We start from the raw sequence: 14,576 nt of genomic DNA on the forward strand, positions 1-14,576 counted from the left end.
CTCCCCCTAACTGGGAGGGGGCCTGAGACAATTACTCGATGCCAACACATCTTTCTAGCTGATTTACATGCTGAAGCTATGTTGCGCTTGGTGACCTCTGACTGATTCATCCTAACGTCGTTAGTGCCGACGTGGATAACAATATCCCTATACTCGCCAGTTGTTACGTTCCCCAGTTTCTGTGTTGTGGTTTTGTTTGTATGTGTGTGTTTCAGGATGGCTTCCTGAAATTCCCCCAAGCAGCTGATTGGTCGGCCCCATTCCTAATTGGAGCTGAGAGGGCGGGGTCAGAGGATATCCCATTACAGACTCCTTCAACAGCTAGAAAAGCCAGTGTTCCTTTGTTAAAGAGGGCTGATGGTTATGTTCTGTGTTAGTTGTTGCTCAGAGATATATATATATTTTTTTTGTGTTAAGTATTTTGTAGCCGGTTCTGCGGAGCTATGTTTATGTCCAAAGGACTGTTTTGATTATTGAAATGTTTTGTATTATTCTGTTTTTGTTCCCAGGGGGGAAGGGGAAGGCACCTAGGGAGTGCTTAGGCAAGAGGCCTGCGGGCATACATAACCCGTAGTATTTACTGTCTATGCACACTAGGTAAAACCTGTGCGGACCACCCCCTGTATTTTGGTTAGCGCACCAGGTGGTGCTAAAAGATTAGGTAAGTAGTGGTTAGGCAGGTATGGTAGGAGAGTGGGGCCTCTAACTTTTACTTTCTTTGCTTTGGTTCCGTCCATCCCCTTTTCCTCAAATTCCTTCACACGGTAAATAAATAAGTTCCCAGTAAACGGTAAATTCTCTGCCTTTGTCATCCTTACCCGCACCTACAGTCCCATACCTCTTTCACTCCACGGGGAGTTGAGTTGTAGCAGGGTGTTGCGTTCCCTCTTCCTAGAGGCGTACGTAACACCAGTTTTAGCCTTAGCTAGCACCATCTTCAGATTAGCCTTAACGTCGGTAGCCCTGCCCCCTGGTAAACAGTGTAGGATCTTCAGATTAGCCTTAACGTCGGTAGCCCTGCCCCCTGGTAAACAGTGTAGGATCTTCAGATTAGCCTTAACGTCGGTAGCCCTGCCCCCTGGTAAACAGTGTATGATCGCTGGGTGATTCTTTTTAAGTCTAATACTGCGGGTAATGGAGTCACCAATGACTAAGGTTTTCAATTTGTCAGAGCTAATGGTGGGAGGCTTCGGCGTCTCTCAGACCCTGTAACGAGAGGAGTAGAGACCAGCGAAGGCTCGGCCTCTGACTCAGACTCGTTGCTTAATGGGGAGAACCGGTTGAAAGTTTCTGTCGGCTGAATGAGTGACACCGGTTGAGCATTCCTGAGGCCATTAGAAAATTGTCTGGCTGCGGGGACTGTGCGAGGGGATTTATACTACTATCTGTACTTATTGGTGGCACAAGTTGTTTCATCCTTTCCTACACTTAAATTAACCTTGCCTAACGATTGCGTCTGAAGCTGGCTTTCAGCACGGCTGAAAGGCGATCGTTCTCCTGTATATTATGAGTACAGTAACTGCAATTAGAAGACATAATGTTAATGTTACTACTTAGCTTCGGCTGGTGGAGGTCCTGTAGAACCATGTCCAGATAGAGCGTCTGGGTGAATGAAAAAAGAATGAGCGGGGGGGGGGGATAAAAGTAAAAACTGTAAAGTTGGCAGGTAGCAAAGTAATGTCAGCAACAAACCGCACAGCAGCACATAAACAAGTCCACAAGTTGTGACAGGAAATCATGCATTTTGGTACACCAGAATTACATTCATTTTCAATGGAATGCTGCGTTTGCCTTTCAGCATTCTGCGTGGTGCATATGTTGGATTTATTGAACGTGCAGTTGAAGTCAGAAGTTTACATACACTTAGGTTGGAGTCATTAAAACTTGTTTTTCAACCGCTCCACAAATTTCTTGTTAACTACAGTTTTGGCAAGTCGGTTAGGACATCTACTTTGTGCATGACACAAGTCATTTTTCCAACAATTGTTTACAGATTATTTAACTTATCATTCACTATATCACAATTCTAGTGGGTCAGAAGTTTACATACACTAAGTTGACTGTGCCTTTAAACGGCATGGAAAAGTCCAGAAAATTATGTCATGGCTTTAGAAGCTTCTGATAGGCTAATTGACATAATTTGAGTCAATTTGAGGTGTGCCTGTGGATGTATTTCAAAGCCTACCTTAAAACTCAGTGCCTCATTGCTTGACATCATGGGAAAATCAAAAGAAATCAGCCAAGACCTCCACAATTCTGGTTCATCCTTGGGAGCAATTTCCAAATGCCTGAAGGTACCACGTTCATCTGTACAAACAATAGTACGCAAGTATAAACACCATGGGACCACGCAGCGTTAAACCAATCAGGAAGGAGACGCGTTCTGTCTCCTAGAAATGAACGTACTTTGGTGCGAAAAGTGCAACTCAATCCCATAACAACAGCAAAGGACCTTGTTAAGATGCTGGAGGAAACAGGTACAAAAGTATCTACAGTGAGCACCATAATTCATTGGATAGTGACAATTTTTATGTTATTTTGGTTCTGTAGAACTTTGAGTTTAGAAGGATACAATGACAATGGTGGTGAAGTGCAGACTGTCAGCTTTAATTTAAGAGTATTTTCATACATATCGGATGAACCGTTAGAAATAACAGCAACTTTTGTACATGGTCCCCCCCATTTAACTATTCCCCAGGTCGTTGCTGCAAATGAGAACGTGTTCTCAGTCAACTTACCTGGTAAAATAACGGATAAATAAAATAAATTAAGAACAACAAAGTCAAGGTATTGGAGTGGCCATCACAAAGCCCTGAAAGCGTGTGCGAGCAAGGAGGCCTACAAACCTGGCTCAGTTACACCAGCTCTGTCAGGAGGAATGGGCCAAAATTCACCCAATTTATTGTGGAAAGCCACCTGAAACGTTTTACCCAGGTTAAACAATTTAAAGGCAATGCTACCAAATACTAATTGAGTGTATGTAAACTTCTGACCCACTGGGAATGTGATGAAAGAAATAAAAGCTGAAATAAATAATTCTCTACTATTATTCTGACATTTCAATTCTTAAAATTAAGTGGTGATCCTAACTGACCTAAGACGGGGAATTTTTACTTGGATTAAATGTCAGGAATTGTGAAACTGAGTTTAAATGTATTTGGCTGAGGTGTATGTGTAACAGTATAACTTTAAACCGTCCCCTCGACCCGACCCGGGCGCGAACCAGGGACCCTCTGCACACATCAACAACTAACACCCACGATGCATCGTTACCCATCGCTCCACAAAAGCCGCGGCCCTTGCAGAGCAAGGGGCAACCCTACTTAAAGTCTCAGAGCAAGTGATGTAACTGATTGAAATGCTACTAGCGCGTACCCGCTAACTAGCTAGCCATTTCACATCCGTTACACTCACCCCCCTTTCAACCTCCTCCTTTTCCGCAGCAACCAGTGATCCGGGTCAACAGCATCAATGTAACAGTATAACTTTAAACCGTCCCCTCGCCCCGAAACGGGCGCGAACCAGGGACCCTCTGCACACATCAACGACGGTCGCCCACGAAGCATCGTTACCCATCGCTCCACAAAGGCCACGGCCCTTGCAGAGCAAGGGGCAACCCTACTTAAAGTCTCAGAGCAAGTGACGTAACTGATTGAAATGCTACTAGCGCGTACCCGCTAACTAGCTAGCCATTTCACATCCGTTACATATGTAAACTTCCGACTTCAACTGTATGCATCATTGTATGCGTGGAAGCTTGACAGAAATGGTATCCAGATGATGCTACCATTTCGCGCAATTGTCAGACCGACAGTGTCTTGGGGTTTGGTACAGCAGAAGTACATTCATTTCAAATGGAATGCTGTGTTTGCAGTGGTGCGTTCTGTGTGGTGTATATCCAACGTAAGCATCAAATTGTATGCATAGACTTGACAGATATAGTAGCAAAAAGGTGAATTGTGAACTTTTGTTGCACACATTCAGTAAAAATGTTTGACTGCAGAGTTTATTGACTAGCATTAATGGAATATTACTGTCGGTCTGATCGAGGCGGCACCTACAGTGTCATTGGTCCGCAGCATGATCTGGATATGTGTGCAACAAAAGTTAAACATTCACCTTCTGCTACCATTTCCGTCAAGTGGTCTACACATACAGTTTGATGCCTACGTTCGATAAACCCAACGTATGCCCCACACAGAACGCACTGCAAGGCAATGCTACAAGGCAAACGCAGCGTTCCATTGGAAATGAATGTACTTCTGGTGTACCAAAATGCAATGATGCTGTCGGTGTGATCGAGGCATAAGCTCCACCCCACTGATAATTGTGCTAGAAAACAGGCCGGTATTCAAGGCGTGTTACACACAACAGCACACCCAACAATGCACCTTTTACAGGCATTGTTCCTGGCGTTTGTATTCAGGGTAAACACTGCCCATGTCGGGTCAAGCGTAAATTACCTAAGTCTGTTCTAATGCGCTGCTCTATAACGGGCATTAGATTGAATCCTGGCCTTTTAGGCAGCGAGTCAATTCGAATGAGCGCTTTTGAGCAGCTAGTTAAAGTTGACTTGAAGGTATTTTATGATTGAGCCGACATGTGCAGTGTTTCCACTGAATTCAATATATGCAAACATTGGGGAAAATGCCTGTAAAAGCTGCATTGTTGGCTGTCCAGTGTGCTGCACTATGAATTGAATCCAGGCCTTAGAACACCCTCCCCACCAGGATTTGAACAAGGGACCTACATCATGGAAAAACTTATGTCCTCCATTCACCTACTTCCACAGAGAGGTGTCTTGATTTCACTCATCTATACACCAATCACTAAGCTTTGCCCACTGATAGGAAGAAATCGCCAATGTGATTCAAACCAGTGACCTGCTGCATGGCAACCTGATTCCGGATGTACACATTTTGCATCTGGGGACAGCTCGGTTCTTGACGGAATTTGCACTGAAGCCGTATACACTAAAATGACCCTGTCAGTACAGATGAAGGGTTTACATTTTAGACAGTTTTCTACAGCAGGAAAATAATCCTTCAACAACAGGAAATGTGTATTTAATGGACATTTTGTTGTAGGGGTTGATACATTTTTCATAAGGGAAAATCAAGTCTGACATTTCAAAGTGGAAATTACAAACTTCCGAAGCCTTTTTAAACCTCAAATCCACCAAGTTAAAAATTCCCTCCAACAGGTTGATCAAATTAAGAACCTATATCTGTACAGCGATTAGATCTTAAACTCCACTCTTGCTGTTTAAGTAGTTTAGACATCCTGGACCCACTCACTGTAAGCACCCATTGAGCAAACTTTCATCCAACCAATTACATTAGAACAAAGGTAGCTCTTCCTCGAGGAAGGGGATAACTAGTCAGTTTCACAACTGAATGCATTCAACCGAAATGTCTTCAGCATTTAACCTGACCCCTCTGAATCAGAAGTGCTGGTGGCTGCCTTCACGTCATCAGTGCCCGGGGAGCAGTTGTTAACTGGCTATGTCATACCACTTTTATAATAAATGGGATGCGATGCAAACATGGTCATTCTTGAATAAGAAAAATAAGAACAATGATCTCAATACCTCCCTTTTTCCTTTTGCTGGGGTCCTGTGGATGTGTGGGCCATAAATATAGCACCATCATCCTAAACATTTTAGCCATTTTGTTTGTTTGTAACAAGACCCTTTCTGTAGTAAGGTTTACCAATTCCTATAGCCTTACATATTCTTCACAGAATGTTCACCAGTTTGCCACACACTAAGTACAGGAGACATGAAGAAAGTATTGACGGACCAAAAAAATTGAAAAGATGCAGTTTTATTATTGCTTGGAATCCTGCAGACTTAAAATCATGGTACACCCATACACACAGCATTGAACTAGGGTAGAGCTTCTAGCTCTTGGCTCTTCTCCCGAACATACAGCAGGAAGAAGTTACCCCCTAACCACTGATAAAGGGTGAGATTTTTTCATCAACCTAAAGGTTAAGGTTAGGATTGGGGGTAAGGTAATCAGATCCTAGAGCTGCATTTACCTTGAGCCTTCTCCCCTAGAGCCTATCATGCACTAAATATCACTGTACTTCAACACATTTACCCATTAAAAAGGAGCCTGGTGATACAAAATACAGATCAGATGGATTAAACAGGGTTCTCCCCAAAGAATGTAAGAGGGGTGCTGCGCCACCTTGTGGACTGGCTGCGCCACGATGTAAAAAACAACCCCACCTAAATTTGCTCTAGATTGCAGGAAATGGGAATTACAGGTGTTCGCTGTACTCAGCAGCAGCACCACCACCATCTTAAAAAATCCTGGGGAGAACCCTGGATTAACGAATCGACAGCTTCTCTAAACAAAACTGCAAGAGTGACAGAAAGAACAGGAATCCACCTACTGAACATATTTAACTAAAATAAACAAAAAAAATGACTCAAGTTCACAATTACATCCTTAACCATTTCCATAACTTCCCTAGACATCCACCCCCCCTGGCCCTAACCCCACATCCACCCCCCCTGGCCCTAACCCCACATCCACCCCCCCTGGCCCTAACCCCACATCCACCCCCCCTGGCCCTAATCCCACATCCACCCCCCCTGGCCCTAATCCCACAACCACCCCCCCCTGGCCCTAACCCCACATCCACCCCCCCTGGCCCTAACCCCACATCCACCCCCCCTGGCCCTAACCCCACATCCACCCCCCCTGGCCCTAACCCCACATCCACCCCCCCTGGCCCTAACCCCACATTCACCGCCCCTTGCCCTAACCCCACATCCACCGCCCCTTGCCCTAACCCCACATCCACCACCCCTTGCCCTAACCCCACATCCACCAACCCTTGCCCTAACCCCACATTCACCACCCCTTGCTCTAACCCCACATTCACCACCCCTTGCTCTAACCCCACATTCACCACCCCTTGCTCTAACCCCACATTCACCACCCCTTGCTCTAACCCCACAAAGTATCATCTTGCTCCTCTTCTCAGTAGTGGCCTGTGGAGACAGGAGGGAGACACTTAGACATTGAGGCCCAACCACTGCATCACTAGTATATTAGCCGTCAAGTTAACCATGTTAAGCGGTGCTAAGTCTGGTTGACTTACGTGGGGAGTAAGATCGCGAGCGTGAGCGAGACCGGTAGGCCCCTCGGCTATAGTATGGGGAGGGAGACCTGCGTCTGGAGAGACAACACACAATAAGCATCCACCAACCAACTGCCCCAGTCCTGCTTAGCAACCACTAACTATAAGATCCAGGCCAGGTGTCTCACCTGTAAGACCTGTAGCACTCTCGGTCGTCATAGCGATCGCAACCACGGTCGTAACCTCTGTCGTAACCACGGTCACCGCCGCGGTCACCGCCGCGGTCGTAATCCTTCGAGCTACGGCGAGATGAGCTTGAGCTGGGGCCGCCACTTCCTCCTCCTCCACCGCCTCCGCTGCTGCTGCCGCCGCCGCCGCTGCCACTGCCACCACTGGAAAACACACATTTAGAGGATTGACTAAATGTAGAACGTGTGTGCATCACGTGGGCCATCCCAGATGCGTGAGTCTAAGGGAGACGGTCACTCACTATGTGGGCCGTCCCATGTATATCCCAGGGGTAGGAGTGTGTGGTCGTTTGGTGATGGAGAAATCCACTCTGATCCTCCGTCCATCCAACTCCATTCCATTAGCTCTGTCCTTAGCCTGAAACAGAGAGGGAGGGTGGAGGAGTGGGACAAAGATGTTTAGAAAAGAGTATTCCCCTTCAACACCATGCTCACTCAAGTTCTGATTCTTCTCTCTTCTTCCCCTGCAATATCCCCTTCCTCCCTCCCTGCATTCCTACCTCATTGGCGTCCTCTCGGACTTCGAAGTAGACGAAGGCAAAGCCGCGGGAGCGTCGTGACTGCTGGTCGTAGACGATGCTGACGTCAGCCAGGGGGCCGTACTTGGAGAACACATCTCTCAGATCTCTCTCTGTGGTGTACAGGCTCAGACCAAACACACCCAGGCAGCAGTTTGGGTCCGGGTTGGCCTATAGAGAAGGATAGAGTTTGTGTGTTGGGTTTGCCTAAGAGCGTCTCGTCTCCAGAGGTGTGTGTGTGTGTGTATATATATATGTACCCGGTTGCCAATGTGCCTGCGGCGGTTGGACATGGGGGAGTGGCTGTGGCTCCGACGGCGGCGATATTCCCCGCTTCGGGATCGGCTACGGGAACGGCGGCGGTGGGAACGGGAGCGAGAGCGGGAATAATGCCTGCGGGAGCTTCTATGGGAACGAGACCTGGGGAAAATAAAATAAAGGACATGTTAAGAACATTTAAAGCAGGGTTTCCAACTGGTGGCTGATTTTATTTGGAAGTATGCTTGGGTCACTGTTCATTTGGAAAACTCATTTACAACCAAGCCTTAACTTCCTGACTGATGTCTTAAGATGCTGCTTCAATATACCCACATAATTTGCACCAGTCCCTCCTGCAGCAAAACACCCCCACAACATGATGCTGCAACCCCTGTGCTTCACGTTTGGAATGGTGTTCTTCGGCTTGCAAGCCTCCCCCTTTTTTCCTCCAACATAACGATGGTCATTATGACCAAACAGTTCTATTTTTGTTTCATCAGACCAGAGGACATTTCTCCAAAAAATACAATCTTTGTTTTGGAGCAGTGGCTTCTTCCTTGCTGAGCGGCTTTTCAGGTTATATCGATATAGGACTCGTTTTACTGTGGATATAGATACTTTGTACCTGTTTCCTCCAGCATCTTCACAAGGTCCTTTGCTGTTGTTTTGGGATCGATTTGCACTTTTCACACCAAATGATGTTAATCTCTAGGACACAGAACGCATCTCCTTCCTGAGCGGTATGATAGCTGCATGGTCCCATGGTGTTTATACTTGCGTACTATTGTTTGTACAGATGAACGTGGTACCTTCAGGCATTTGGAAATTGTTCCCAAGGATGAACCAGACTTGTGGAGGTCTACAATTTTTTTTCTGGGGTCTTAGCTGATTTCCCCATGATGTCAAGCAAAGAGGCACTGAGTTTGAAGGTAGGCCTTGAAATACATCCAGTTACACCTCCAATTGACTCAAATTATGTCAATTAGCCTAACAGAAGCTTCTAAAGCCATGACATAATTTTCTGGAATTTTCCAAGCTGTTTAAAGGCACAGTCAACTTAGTGTATGTGAACGTCTGGCCCACTGGAATTGTGATACAGTGAAGTATAAGTGAAATAATCTGTCTGTAAACAATTGTTGGAAAAATGACTTGTGTCATGCACAAAGTAGATGTCCTGACCAACTTGCCAAAATTATAGTTTGTTAACAAGAATATTGTGGAGTGGTTGAAAAACAAGTTTCTGGGGTTCTTACCTTGACTTGGAGCGGGATCGGGAGTGGGACTTAGACCTGGAGTGTCTAGAGCCATCTTTAGAGCGGGCTGGGGAATGGGCCAGGGAGCGGCTGGCAGACTTCCTAGAACCCCTTGGGCTCACACTCCTGGAAGCGGACCGCGAGTCCTGAACGGGCCAGATACACATAAATACAGGTCAGAATCAAAAATAGAGAAACGGTCAGGATAGAGAGAGAGAGGAGGTACAGAAGGAACCTCGCTCAAACCTGCTACAGGCCCCTCTTATATTTCAGCTCCAGTAGTAAAAAAATAAATAAATAACATTTCATTAACGACAGGTATTTGTTGTAACTAGATCTGCCTGTTACAGGCGACCAAAGGAAATCATATAGGCTTAAAGTAGAGGTGTTAATCTAGTTTAATCTTAACACAGTTCTATGATGAGCGGATTGTTCTCTTACACTCTAGGCAGCGTAGCAGAGTTTAACCTTGCGTGTTGAGGACTAGGTAATGTGTCTGAGATGGAGGAGCAGTTGGCATGCATGCTTAAGAAGTGTTTCTCACACCATCCCTCAGGGGGACCCCACTGTTGCACATTTCCGTTTTAGTACACCTGATTCAATTTGAGAAAGAGCTTGAGATTTTGTTGAATCAGGTGTACCAATGGTGGAATAGAACAAACAGGTGTAATGGTGGGGGGATGGGGGGTCCTTGAGGGATGGCTTGGGAAACACTGCTTTAGAAAACAGAAGGAGAGAGGGAGAGAGAAATAGGATTGTAGTAATATAACATAGCAGGCTATAGGGAATTAACCATACCCCCGAACACTTCTCATAACTTCATCACTTCTTTAACTTCATAACTTCAAAACAACCATCTCTTTTCTTCTTTCTTCCGTTTCACACCATTTCTGACTTCATTTTTCTCTCCTCTTCCCCCACTTCCTTCCTCCCATTTGATTTCTGCCATTACATCACTCTACCAGTGGACAGCGTGGCCGCTCGCTTCTGCCAGCTTCATTTTACATTAGCATGCATCAACACCATCAGCTTCATCAAATATGCCCTTTAACAACTTCAAACTTCATATCTGAAACTTCTTCCGCCATTTTGCTTCTTCCCAACTCAACCTTAACAAAAAACAGACAAGGATGATAAAAAGTGTTGGTTTTTTTATAAGAGCTACAGAGGTCAAAATGTGCAAAAACCAGGCTCGTAAACACTCAAATCAGACTAAATAAATTGTCTCACCTGAAAAGCATTAAATCAAAGCAATGTTAAGGAAATATGTATATTGATTTCTCTGAAATGCACAACATCAGAATATGATGAATGAAGACTAGAAATGTTATAAAATCATGGTGTTCTTTAATCCTAGTCCAAGGGTCACACAAGGTGTGCAGGCTTTTGTTCCAGCCAGTACTAGCACATCTGGTTTATCAAGCCCGTGGACCAAGATTGAAGAACTGCTATAGTACATCTGAGTAAGGGTTTAAAGTAAATTAGCTACTCCTGTCAATGCCCCACTCAGTATAACATTTGTTTATGTGTGATTTAAAACAAAAATGGCTTTTGCAGAACTATTACAGTGCAACTAAATATAGGACTAACAACTTTCGAAAAGAGACAGTACTCTCACATGGGTGGTGCCATGTGGAAGAGCTTGATACATTATAACTGGCTAATGAATAGCTACAGAGTTTACGCCGGATAATGTGATATAACCAAAGATTGTTGGTGTCCATTACTGGGCAATAGAGAAAGGTCCCGTGTAAACCGCCGCCATAGGTTTTTCAACTAACCTGTTCTTGGTGATACTTTTCCCCTGAATCGAGAACAAAGAACTATCTTTAAAAAGTCTGTTTCAAATTGCCGGCGGCTCTACAAAAACCAGCGAAAACTCAAAAGATAATAAATCCATGTTCTATACCGCGCAAGATGGTTCCTCGCCAGCTTATCTGCCGCACATCTAGGATTTCCCAGCATCTTTGCAGAAACTAGTAGTTCCTATGCAACGCGGCCATGTGTAGAAATAGATGACAGCGCATTATATAGTGCGACCAAAACAAATTATTACACACACGCTAAAAGCATATCTCACTCCATACAATTTATAATTTATATAATTTTTCTGAATGTGTGTTTTTTGTAGAACCACCTGCAACTGACATTTCTAAGATACTTTCTTTGTTCTCGATTCGGTGGAAAAAGTATTGCCAAGAACAGGTCAGTTGAAAAATCTATGGTGGCGGTTTGTATGCACAGGGGCGGCAGGTAGCCTAGTGGCCTAGTGGGTAAAGCGTTGGACTTGTAACCGAAAGGTTGCAAGATCGAATCCCCGAGCTGACAAGGTAAAAATCTGTCTTTCTGCCCCTGAACAAGGCAGTTAACCCACTGTTCCTAGGCCACCATTGAAAATAAGAATTTGTTCTTAACTGACTTGCCTAGTTAAATAAAGGTAAAAATAAATAAAACACGCTCCAATAGGGCAGAAGTCCGTGTGTTGTTGAGATTCTGGATGGCCATTGGCCAGATAGCTAGCAATAATAAAAAGATGCTGCCATGTTGTAGGTGGTTATTGCTACCATGTCTTGTTTTGACTCATGTCACATCTAATATGGCTAAAATTCACTAACAACTGTAACGATGCATGAGAGACAAGTGCTCATTGTGCAAATATATTTATGTTTTCAATAAACAGTGGAGATTAAATATAGTTTAGATGTTGTCAACAATCTAGTTTATACTTTGTCTATCAAAATGTCTTTAAACAATAGGAATGTGACAAGTGTCGCTAGTCAAAACAACACTTAATTTATACTCCGTGGAAAATTTGCCCTCGCTACAGCGGTCCGCTAATACAGTACTAGCAAAGGCCCAGTGCACTACCTTTGTGGGGAAAAAAATCTATATATATAAAAAATTACAAATAAATAAAGTTCAACTTTGACCCCGTTGCTGCCGTTGTCATGGTTACCTGACAGAGAGTGCACAAGTTCTTAAATTCTCTGGTAGAATGACCTTTTATTTCGCCACACTTACAACCGTAAACAATTTTCTGTAATTTTCTCGGCGTTCATTTGTAAAAAAATAAAATAATATATTGTTTATTTTCCTGCAATAATGTAGGGTGTTCACTCACTGCTCTAGAATGAAGTGAAATTCAGGTAAATGTCTAAACTTAGTTTTCTATGTCATTATGAATCACATTCAACTAATCAGATTGTTCTCTATAATATTATAACATTAATATGCTTGTACTTAACAGTGTTGATTAAATAAGAAAGTTAGTTTGTTGTGACAGTTGCTAGTTTAAACTGCCCAGCTCTTGGTTGTATCTCTCCCATTTTTGATTGGGAGGTAACATTTGGGAGGTAACAGAGGTGTCTCCGCAGTTTGGACCAATCAAATTAAACTTGATACCCTTGTCATTTTCAACACCATATCAGTGGCTTTGTATTCCTCTAACCCCGGGTCTATCAACATTGAGGGGATGATTCCCTGGTGATTTAAAGGGAGATATTTAGAAATAACTATGAAAACTGCCACAGATTGTCTTCGGGGAAGGTAGATATTAAAATTCAGTCTTAGCTTTGTAAATAAATATATATAGACCCAACTTAGTTTTGTATTCCGTAGGTTTCCTTTCGGAAAAACCCATGTTATCACACAGGAACCTGCAGCGACTAGCTAGCTTGTCCGTTGACTTTTGAAGGCAGCGCAGTGAGAGAGTACGATTGAGCAGCAACCACTCTTTGACCATAATGACATTCTATTCACTCTAATCATTCTAAATTCTCTGAGTAAATAGTCTAACTTGTGAACGATATGGTAGAAACAGAGTTCGGACTATTGATGCAATTCTCTATAGAATGCATCTTTTTAATAAACATTGAATAAAATCATTTTATGGATGTACACCCTAAATAATTAACAAAAATGTGCTTTATTTAAGACATTGACAGCTATGATATGGTCATTATTTGAACTGGCTAGCCCGCTAGCTAACAAGCTAGAAACTAACGAAAACATTGTTTAGAAAGTTACTTTTAGTTGCTTGGTTTGCTAGATTTAAAAATCTGATGCAGTATATTTCAACAGATGGGTTTATTGGTGTTAAAATACAGCAGTTATACTATTTTGGGCCACCAGGCAGCTGCTGTCTTGCAGCCTGTCATTATTGTGATTGTTGTCATGCAGCCTGTCATTTTTGCGTTTATACTTTTCCATAATGACAACAAGTTTGATGTCAGACAACAATCGGATGTTAATGATGTCACTGCAACAACTGTCTACATACATGTCGATAGACCAACTGTAAACCAGCCTTAATTAAGCCAACACATTATATTTTGCCCCATAGTTGCGCACGCGTCAGTTTTGTCGCAAAAAAAAAAAAAAACCCGTCTATTGGTGTCTATGGGTGACACCCAGTTAAATTGACCGGAATTGACTCCCCCCACCCCTATGGTAAACGGCCGGAGTGAACCATCTTCATGTATCCACCATTTTTATGTCATGTCACATTATCTGGCGTACAATCTGTAATTAGCTAACGAAGTGACTGCAGCAGTAAGTGAGGACTTAGTTAAACATTCTAGCCGTAAACCACTTCGCCAGTTAGCTACTAATCTATAGTTAGGTATATATATATATATGTTGCATTCACCTGCAATGATGAGTAAATGTACATTGGTAACTGTTTCTCGCCAGCAGTCTCAGTAGACTCGTTAATTCAAAATGTACTTGATGTGAATTAGTTAACGTTAAAATAGCTGCAAACCACTTGGCCTAACTAATGTTTGCTTTAAATTACAAAACACAATGAAAAGACAACAATGTTAACATAAATAAATGGAAATTCAATTAGAAAATATAAAACGGTACAAAATCCATATAGTCGATGCAAATCAATGATCTTAACTACATCATGTTTGCGCTAACTAGCGTTAGCCGCCTAGCTAAGCTAGGGCAAAATGGCGTCGTTGAGTCTGCTCATTTTAGGACAAGAATATATCTTCGGTAGTTCGTGGTTGATAATACGCACCCGCTCGCCAAAATCCTTTTCGTTGTCGCTCATTTCTTGTCGATAGAAACTTAAATGATAGATAATTATCTGGCTTATTTAGTTAACTAATAATGTTATCAAGTGAAGCGAAACACTGCTACTCGCCTCCGTTTCGTTAGAGCCGTATTCACTGAGTCAAAGGCGGATGTGACGCTTG

General features: G+C 43.4%; 1 protein-coding gene across 3 annotated transcripts; it reads right to left on the reverse strand.

Annotated features, from left to right (window-relative positions):
* Nucleotides 1-6,879: 6,879 nt before the first annotated feature.
* LOC129840254 (transformer-2 protein homolog alpha-like) lies at nt 6,880-14,576 on the reverse strand. 3 transcript variants are annotated; one of them, XM_055907985.1, is made up of 8 exons: nt 14,399-14,576; nt 9,373-9,518; nt 8,122-8,281; nt 7,844-8,032; nt 7,586-7,701; nt 7,284-7,487; nt 7,117-7,190; nt 6,880-7,006 (listed from the first exon to the last, which is right to left on the reverse strand). In XM_055907985.1, the coding sequence occupies exons 1-8, from the start codon at nt 14,429-14,431 to the stop codon at nt 6,996-6,998; spliced, it is 933 nt and encodes a 310-aa protein (XP_055763960.1). In that variant the 5' UTR covers nt 14,432-14,576; the 3' UTR covers nt 6,880-6,995. The 3 variants fall into 3 exon arrangements, with proteins under 3 accessions (XP_055763960.1, XP_055763961.1, XP_055763962.1); XM_055907986.1 differs by having other exon boundaries at nt 9,373-10,481; XM_055907987.1 differs by having other exon boundaries at nt 9,373-10,481; nt 14,021-14,576.

This window comes from Salvelinus fontinalis, chromosome 41 (assembly GCF_029448725.1).
Source record: "Salvelinus fontinalis isolate EN_2023a chromosome 41, ASM2944872v1, whole genome shotgun sequence".
NCBI classification, from domain to species: domain Eukaryota; kingdom Metazoa; phylum Chordata; class Actinopteri; order Salmoniformes; family Salmonidae; genus Salvelinus; species Salvelinus fontinalis.

What these genes read in the sequence shown, in the direction of transcription:
- LOC129840254 (XM_055907985.1), bottom strand. Translation starts at nt 14,431, where the DNA reads ATGAGCGACAACGAAAAGGATTTTGGCGAGCGG. An exon ending in CGATCCCGCTCCAAGTCAAG is followed by an intron (nt 8,282 to 9,372) that starts GTAAGAACCCCA and finishes TATTTTCCCCAG; the next exon opens with GTCTCGTTCCCATAGAAGCT. An exon ending in TACATGGGACGGCCCACATA is followed by an intron (nt 7,488 to 7,585) that starts GTGAGTGACCGT and finishes TGTGTTTTCCAG; the next exon opens with TGGTGGCAGTGGCAGCGGCG.